The sequence below is a fragment of the Herpailurus yagouaroundi genome, unplaced genomic scaffold, assembly GCF_014898765.1.
Source record: "Herpailurus yagouaroundi ecotype Mexico unplaced genomic scaffold, PumYag 182, whole genome shotgun sequence".
In the NCBI taxonomy this organism is placed as follows: Eukaryota; Metazoa; Chordata; class Mammalia; order Carnivora; family Felidae; genus Herpailurus; species Herpailurus yagouaroundi.
In genome coordinates this window covers 26,624,488-26,633,759 of record NW_024412413.1, presented here as the reverse complement: position 1 = coordinate 26,633,759, position 9,272 = coordinate 26,624,488, and the positions used below count along the sequence as shown (strand labels likewise).

Genomic DNA, 9,272 nt, shown 5'->3' with positions numbered 1-9,272 from the left:
GCCCGGGGGCGGCCCCCCCAGCCCCATGGAGGTCTCCCGGAGGAAGGCACCGCCGCGCCCCCCGCGCCCCGCCGCGCCGCTGCCCCTGCTCGCCTATCTGCTGGCGCTGGCGGCGCCGAGCCGGGGCGCGGACGAGCCCGTGTGGCGGTCGGAGCAAGCCATCGGAGCCATCGCGGCGAGCCGGGCGGACGGCGTGTTCGTGGCGAGCGGCAGCTGCCTGGACCAGCTGGACTACAGCCTGGAGCACAGGCTCTCGCGCCTGTACCGGGACCAGGCGGGCAACTGCACGGAGCCCGTCTCGCTGGCGCCCCCCGCGCGGCCCCGGCCGGGGAGTAGCTTCAGCAAGCTGCTGCTGCCCTACAGCGAGGGGGCGGCCGACCTCCAGGGGCTGCTGCTCACCGGCTGGACCTTCGACCGAGGCGCCTGCGAGGTGCGGCTCCTGGGCAACCTGAGCCACAGCTCCCTGCGCAACGGCACCGAGGTGGTGTCCTGTCACCCGCAGGGCTCGACGGCCGGCGTTGTGTACCGCGCGGGGGACCAGAACCGCTGGTACCTGGCAGTGGCCGCCACCTACGTGCTGCCGGAGCCCGAGACCGCGAGCCGCTGCAATCCGGCGGCGTCCGACCGCGACACCGCCATCGCCCTCAAGGACACGGAGGGACGCAGCCTGGCCACGGAGGAGCTGGGCCGCCTCAAGCTGCGCGGGGGCGCGGGCAGCCTGCACTTCGTGGACGCCTTTCTCTGGAACGGCAGCGTCTACTTCCCCTACTATCCCTACAACTATACGAGCGGCGCCGCCACCGGCTGGCCCAGCATGGTGCGCATCGCGCAGAGCGCCAAGGTGCTGCAGTTCCAGGGCCAGGCGGCCCTCGACTGCGGCCACGGCCACCCCGACGGCCGGCGCCTGCTCCTCTCCTCCAGCCTGGTGGAGGCCCTGGGCGTCTGGGCGGGTGTGTTCAGCGCGGCCACCGGCGAGGGCCAGGAGAAGCGCTCCCCCGCCACCACGGCACTCTGCCTCTTCAGGATGAGTGAGATCCAGGAGCGCGCCAAGAGCTGCTCCTGGGACTTCCAGACGGCCGAGCAAAACTGCGTAAGTCCTGCCGCCGGGACGCCGAGGGGAGTGCTCCCGGTGGGGAGCCGCCGCCAAGGGCGAGCGGGAGGGAGACCAGGTTGCCATTTACCAGGTCTGGGATTCACACGGCCGGCTGGCGGCCAGCGAGCCGTTTCCACGGGGTCTCGGAGACCTTCGGCTGCTCTAGAGCACAGCCAGAGGTCCCCAGAGGGAGCGTAAACGGCGAGGTGGAGAGGGTAGGAGTTTGGCTTAAAACTCTAGTGACTGTATCCCAGTGTCATCCTTCTCTGTCTAAAAGACGCTTGTTTGGGGCTGAGCCGCCGCAGGCAGCCTACGCTCCCTTCCCTAATCGCCTCCCCAGGTGTACGGGTGTTAGCAGGCGTGTGGCTTGACCCTTCTCAACTCGGTTGCCAAACACAGCGCCCTGGGCAGAGAAGTCGGGGAGCCCAAAAGGCATGCTGCCACACCCCAGCCGTTGCGCACCCCCCTCCCCGCAACACATGTGATGTGGTCTGAAGAGTTGGTAGCCTGTTCAACCTGGGTCAGTGCTGGCCTGGAAAAGCGGCCCACGCTGGGTGGAACGGAACCGTCAGCCTGACCTAGTGCGAGGGCGGGCGGGAGGCTGTGGCTCTGCCGTGGGGGCACTGTGGTCTCTGGGGGGAGAGGCAGGGGAGGTTGAGGTGGCTCTGTGGATGGAAGCTTCAGCCGGGAGGGAAGCAAGGAAAGATGTTGGGGTGCTACAGGCAGCTTCTGGGCTCCACGTTGCTGGTGGAGACTGTGGGGCGCAGAAGCACCACCCTTGTGCTGTGTCCAACCAGTAAGAGCACAGGTTTCCCCTGGGTTCTCAGGGCAGCCCCAGCTTGACTCTGGAGATTGGCAGCTCTTTGACTGGAAAATAAAGCCGCGGTTCAAGAGGGTCCAGTTGATGGGGATTATGGAGCCATTGTGCACTTCTCAGAGGCTGGTTTCCTTCCAAGGCTGCTGGCACATCGACTCCACATATGGCTCCTGAGAGGGGAGCCTGCTGAGAGCCTCCTTTATAACTGGACAGAAATCAAAGAGCAGAAATTAACGGCTACAGGTGTTGCCATTGTTTTGGTATAAAATGCGTCAGAGAGGAAGGGGAGAAGTCTCCACTTGGAAAATGGGTTGTATTGATACATTGTTGCATAAGAACACAGGAGAGCCCTGGCTCTAAGGTATGTTACTATATGTAGGGAAAGACGCTCTCACCCCCACCACCCCCCCCAACCCCTGTCTCTGAAAAGCACATCTCACCAAATATTAAGTCCTATTATTCAGGGAGAAAAAAAAAACTGAGGTCTTTTGCAAGGCTCCTTAGATGGTCATTTGCTTTTCTCCCTCCTTGCCTGTCGGTTGTGTGCTGGGACACACACATAATGCCTTTCTTTAGTTACTGGTATAATTTTTTTAAGCATAGATAACAAATGATGCTCCCTGAATGCCTTCATCTTGCCATACACATATATTCAACATCTATTTTCATGAGAGCTTTATAATCTGAGAGCTCCAGTTTGGCAGAAACCATTTCCTTCTACTCCTCTGTTGAAAGACTTGAACATACCCGCCCCTCCGCCCCCCAGACGTTACTTAGTGCCAAGCTTCAGGCATGCTTGGTCTCTGGGGTTAATGACAAGACAGCTCAGAGGCCCACAGCAGGTAATAACAGTGGAAGTCCGAGCTTTGCCATCTGACAGCTGTGTAGTTGTGTGGAGCCAAAACATTTCTCTTGACTGCCCCTCTCTACCCGTTGGGTCCTGGAGGACTTAGTTCCCTTCCAAACCCAGCAGACATCCTGAGTGCACTCGCTCACAAGCCACGTTTTGGGGTGGTCAGGTCTTCCTATTTGCTCTGGGATGAGGAGGGAAGGGGGTGGGTCAGAGCGCTGTTTACCCATCTTCGTGGGAGCTTCCGGGAGAGAGGTTCCCTTGGAAATCAAGCCAGGGGTAAAAACCTGCAGCCAAAGATCTGGGGTTGGAAAAATAAATAATTAAAAGAGGTCCCTCCGCAGCATTTCTTGCTGCTGCTTATCAAGAACTCCCAGTGTGCTCAGAGCAGGGTGTTCTGAAAGACAGGGTCCCTACCTCCTGAGCTTGTCATCCAAGTTAAATAATATACTCTGCTTCAAACAATAGCATGTCATGGCTGCACAGGTGGGAGCTTGGAGTTTTGCATTTATTTTTTCATTTCAGTAAATTCCTTGCTGCTAGTATGCATTACAAAAGCCTTAATGGAAGTGAATTTCAAGAGGGGTTTGAATGGGGGGGGGAAGGAAGGTAGTTTTGATGAAAAAGCTGACAATTTTTCTAACCTATCAAATAGGCAGATAAGATACTCAGTTCAACAAATATTTGTTTGACGCCTGCCAGTGTAAGCAATGCTCTGTGCTGGACGCTCCTGATTTTGCCACTGAAAGGACAATGGCAGGTTGCAGCCCCATTTAATGGGGTCATAGGATCAGAGTGCCCCTGGTTGTCACTCAGAACAATGATGTTATTTGCTTGCCTTGGCTGTGCATTTCATTTTCAGGTTTTGAATGTATTTTGGAAAAGGCATGCTGAATTATAGGTGCCTAAAACAAGAGACTGACTTGAAACACTCTAGAGGGAGCCTCAATAGATTCCAACAGCAATTCTGCAGAGCAGACACAGTAATTTTAACAGTAATCCACAGGCAGTGAGGCCCGAGTGGCTGGATTTGCTGCCTTCTCCTCTCCTACTAGATGGCTCTCTCTTATTTTCCATCTTCAATCAACCACGGGGAGCAGAGTGACAGGAGCGACTGGGTTGTGTTTTCTCCTCTTAAGTCAGTTGCTTCTCCTGCTAAGGATGAATTTACGAGGTGCTTGTGCAGTGAGTGAGGAACATTCCCATTTACCTGATGAGGAAGCCCAAGATCAGTTGGGTCACTTGCTCAAGGTAACAAAACAAGCGTCTGAGCCTCCCAGCTTAAACTCGAGTCTTGAAATGTCTACTTCTGTATTCTTTCCACCACTCGAGTGCTTTTCAAACTTTCCCTTGAAAGTCCTAATTACAAAGGAAGCAACCAGCCTCCCCTACCATGGGGGGGTTGAGGCTGGAGGCTGCCCTTTGAAGTGTTTTAAAACTTTATGTGATTTTTTTTTTTTCATTCTGTTCCATAACCTCTCTGTGTGCTTGGGTTAACATATTTAAAAACATAGTAAATGCTTTAAATTCTGTACAAATTAATTAACTTCCTCCCCCTCTGAACTCCTGCTGTCCCTGGCACACCAATGTACTCCTAGAAAAGTGTACCCAAGTTTTCAAGTCTGCTTGTTCCACAGGTACTTGGCTGCCATATTTGGGTCCTGGAGTTGCTTGTGGTCTAAACATGGTCGGCCACTCCTCGTATGGACACCGAGGGTAGTGTGGTTTTTGTTTTGTTTTTCATACTGTCGGCTAATAGGACTGACTTTTGTAGTTCATTCTACCCCTTGTGGGGAGACACACCCCTTCTTCCATACGTAATTCCAAAGCCTGATATAATTTAGCTGTCACACAGACAACCACAAAACACTCGCATGCTCTCCAGCAGATGGTAACACGAGATACTTCTAGCCATCACGTGCAGAAGAGATGTCCCACGACCACTCAGCAATGCAACCTTGTGTGTTGCCTCTTGACCTCAAAATCCACAGTCTTCCTGTGATGTTTATTCCTCCCTGTAGTTTCTGTGACGATCCTGTCTAGCCATGTTGCAATTTGTAGACGAGATGGTGAATTTTACCCCTGTACACGCATCTGAAATGCAGGGGTAGATTTAAATAAACCCAACACCCAGTTGGGGGAGGGATGGGAAGCAATCATAGCTACTATCTCCTGGGTAGTTACGATGGCCAGGCTTTGTGCTAAGCGCTTTACATGCCTTGTTTTCAGTTGATTTTCACAGTCTCCCAATGGGGCAAGAGCTGTAGTTATTATTATGATTTTATAGGTGAGAAAATTGAAGCCTGGAGAGTTTTGGTTCAGTTCCACAGCTGCTAAATGGCTGAAGATTTAGGACCTGGGTGGTCTGGCTTGTGGACCTGAGCTTGTAAATCACTGCCATGGGTAGTCCAGCACCGCGGATGTTGGGTCGTGTAGTCAATCCTAACACGCACGGAGCAAGCCAGGCCCTTGCAACTGCTCTGATAAGATCAGCTGTTTGTGGACATAAGACACGAGAGGACAGAGGACCCTTGACTGTGAACTGAGTTTCTGGATTTTCAGACTGAATGACCAAAAGTTCAGACCCCGGGGGGGTATTAGCTCCTTAGCTGTCATTCTTTATATTCAGACTCACAAACGACGTCCGAGAAACCAACAAGGCCTCCGGGGGCTGCTCCCGGACACCACGTAGCTCATGTCCTGAATCCCGAGATCTCAGCCTGTTAAGTCTGGGTTACAGGCACTCTGGTCTTTATTAGCAGCCACGGTTAAAATGTAAGCCCCAGAAGGTCAGGAACGTGTAACCGTTTGTTCTCTGTTGAATCCGGAGTACCTGGCATATAGTACCTGACATGTCATTGGGGCTTGAGAAATATTTGTGGAATTAATAAATGCAGGGTCTCGGAGCATCATGTTGGAAATGTTTTCTGTGCTTAGCAGCAACATTTTCTTCAGTCTGGCCACTTCATACTCCCTTAACTATTGGCTTTGTCTTTTCTTTTTTAAATTTTTTAATGTTCATTTTTGAGAGAGAAAGAGAGTGAGCGAGCACGAGAGAGGGAGACCCAGAATCCGAAGCAGGCTCCAGGCGCTGAGCTGTCAGCACAGAGCCAGACGGGGGGCTCAAACCCACGAACCATGAGATCATGACCTGAGCTGAAGTTGGACGCTTACCCGACTAAGTCACCCAGGCACTCCAGCCATTGGCTTTTTCTTAATGTGTGCATCAGGGCCCCTCTCTTTCCTAGTCCTAAGCTATCAGAGATCCTTCACCCCTCCAGCTCTTCCCAGAAAACCCCATTTATTGGAATAGCCCTTCCTCTGCTCTTATCAGTCTGCAACTTTGACCATAGAAACCCAGCATGGTTGGCACTTCTATGGTAAAACGTAATAACATCTGTGATCATGCCTTTCAGTGACAGGAGGAAGGGGCTTTGTGTTTACAGAGCAATGGTTCTCAAAGTATAGTGTCCGAACCAGTAGCATCAGCATCACTTGGGAATTTGCTAGAAATGCACATTCTTGGGCCCCACATCAGACTTACTAAATCAGAAACTGGGGACAGGATTGGCAATCTGTTTTAACAAGCCCTCCAGGCGATGCTAATTCACACTCAGGTTTCAGAACCACTGTGGTAAGGTGACACAATTTTCCTTGTCTTCTGGCGGAGGCACCTGGAGTAAGAACTTGTCCTATTTTTTCTGTTGCAGTTTTACTTAGGGCCGTATAAAGTGACCAGCTCATTCCACTACCCTTATATTCCTTATGCTTTTCTTATTGAGGGATGAGTAACGTAGCATTATATTATTTTCAGGTGTCCAACATTGATTTGACAATTCCACACGTTAGTGAATACCACAATAAACGTAATCACCCTCTGTTGCCATGCAATGTTGTTATAGTATTATTGACTACGTGGCCTATGCTGTGCTTTTTCATCTCCATGACTTATTTTGTAACTAGAAGTCTGTACCTCTTAATCCCTTTTATCTATTTCACCCATCCCCCAACCTACCTCCCTTCTGGCCACTACCAGGTCTCATCCTTTTTTTAATAGCTGAGTAATGTTCCATTGTATATGTACCACATCGTCTGTATCCATTCTTCTATCAATGGCCCCAGGGCTTGCTTCCATATCTTGGACAGTGTAAATAATGCTGCAGTAAACACAGGAATGCATATACCTTCTCAAATTAGTATTTTCATTTCCTTAGGGTAAATACCCAGTATTCCAGTAGAATTGCTGGATCATATGGCAATTCTATTTTTGACTTTTTGGGAAACCTTCCTACTGTTTTCCACAGTGGCTGCATCCATTCGCATTCCCACCAACAGTGTACCAAGTTTCCTCTTTCTCCACATCCTCGCCAACACCTGTTGTTTGTTGTGTTTTTGATTTTAGCCATTCTGACAGCTGTGAGGGGATATATCGCTGTGGTTTTGATTTGCGTTTCCCTGGTCGTGAGTGATGTTGAGCATCTTTTCATGTGTCTGTTATACACCTCCTACTCTTCTAATTGCTCAAAGCAAATGCCTAGAAAACCTTCTAAAACCTTTCCATTTGGGGGCTTGTAGTCTGAGTCTCAAGAACCTAAAGGTCACAGTTTAATTAGCTCCATCACTCTTGTATATAGCAGTTTGTTTGCATTTCATTCCAGAATGTGGTGGGGATTTCTAGAATCTTCCACTCTGCTGTACATCAGAACCAGTTCCACTGTCGAAACGTCCATATTGAAATTCTCTGAGGATCTACTCTTTATAGCTTCAATCCTGGTAGGAATTTCTATGTTAGGCAGAGTCGGTTGCATGAAAGAAACATCCGCTTCAGCTCAAATAAGGGGATGGGGGTCTTAGTGGAAAGAACTATGTGGAATTATGTGGAAATCTAGGAATAGGAGCAGTACTGCGAAGTGGTTACATGCACCGGCTGTGGAGCCAGGTCAGTTGGGACCAAGGCTGCTGCGTATGAGTTTGGGACCTTAAGCAAATTATGTAACCTTTCTGTGTCTCGGTTTCTTTGTCTATATGGAGGCATCGTATTTGCTTCATAGGGTTATTGCCTGGATTAAGGAGTTGATATGTCTTGGATTAACACTACCTGACCCATAGTAAATGCTACGTATGCATTTACTGTCATCACCATCATCATGATTAATAGCAAATAGGATGGGCTTTCCTTGGAATTGGAAGGAGGTTCTGGACCCAAGGCACCTGGCAGAAGCTCAGCGGCAGGAGGTGATAGAGGCTCATTCTGAGGTTTCACTGTCAGCATGACTTAGCACGGCCACTTCCCTCTGTCCTGCTGCCAGATGGCCTCGTTTTCCTCAAACATCTGCCCCTCGCACCCTCCACCCGAATGCTACAGACTGCTTTAATACCCACTCCGCCTCTTGATGGTATTTAACCCTCTGTATTGGCTACTCAGTGGCAACGCCTTTCTGTATTACTTATTCAAATGACCAAGAAAGAGATAGCGTTGGGGTCCAACTCAACTTTTCACGTCCGATCAGAGCCCTCATTCAGAGTAGGAATTTCTTGCCCTCGGGGGATATACTGCCCCTGGGTCCGGTCAGAAAAAGGGGATCAGCATGGCCCCCAGAAGGCCCAGTGGGCAGATTCCCTGAGAAAGGAATGGTGAAAGGGCCACATCATGACCTCCATGTTGACGACAGCAGCGTGGCACCGTCTCTGTCTCCCTTTAAGCTTCTTGATGTTCTCTGTCTTCCCTGAACATGTGGTGTGGCACATAGCTGATAAAGACTGAGGTCTGCTCCGAGAAATCCCACAGTCTGTGGGGGGGGGGGGTGGGGGCGGGCAATTTGGAGGCGTTACGGGTCTGACCTGTTTGTGGGAGCGGGAACGTGGTAGTATTCAGTTTTTTGCTTCGCTTCTTGTGAAATGTGCTCATAGTTTTTTTAGTTTTAATTTTCTATTTTGATGGAAGTGCTAATTTTCATACTGTCACAGAACTCAGTAGAATTGCGACCTTTTCTTCCCCACAATCTGTGGTTGAGTTTCATACTGGTTTGTCCACCTAATCGTTACAGATACCGTTCTCCTTGGAGGAGTTATGGGGATTTGACCCCAGGAATCCCAGCCTCACTACCCTGGCCAATGCTGTCATGCAGAGGGCAGCACACCTCTCCTGCAGAGGTCAAATCGTCAATACCTTAGGCTGCACATGCCACACAGTCTCTGATGCATTTGCTCAACTCTGCTGCTATCGTGTGAAAACAACCATAGACTATACATAGAAACAAATGGGACAGTGTTCCAGTAAAATGATGCACACTGAAATCTGAATTTCATATAATATTCGCTTATGAAATCGTCTCCTTTTCATTCCCCACCCACCTCAGCCATTTAGAAATGGGAAAAAACCATTCTTAGCCCCTGGGCCATTAAAACAAACAAACAAATGAAAATGGGCAGTGGCCAGATTTGGTCCCCAGGTGGTAGTTGCCCATCCCGCCATTATGCAGAGGGTGAGTGTGAAACAAGCCTTCCCAATG

The 9,272-nt window shown here is 50.4% G+C and overlaps 1 protein-coding gene across 2 annotated transcripts in view; it reads left to right on the top strand.

The window, feature by feature from the left end:
• Positions 1 to 8: 8 nt before the first annotated feature.
• PLXNC1 (plexin C1) overlaps positions 9 to 9,272 on the top strand; it is a 149,650-nt gene continuing 140,386 nt past the window's right edge. For both annotated transcript variants that reach the window (XM_040491228.1, XM_040491227.1), the window contains exon 1: positions 9 to 1,090. In XM_040491228.1, the coding sequence (XP_040347162.1) occupies positions 26 to 1,090 (1,065 nt within the window). In that variant the 5' untranslated portion in view covers positions 9 to 25. The remainder of the gene's footprint in view (positions 1,091 to 9,272) is intronic.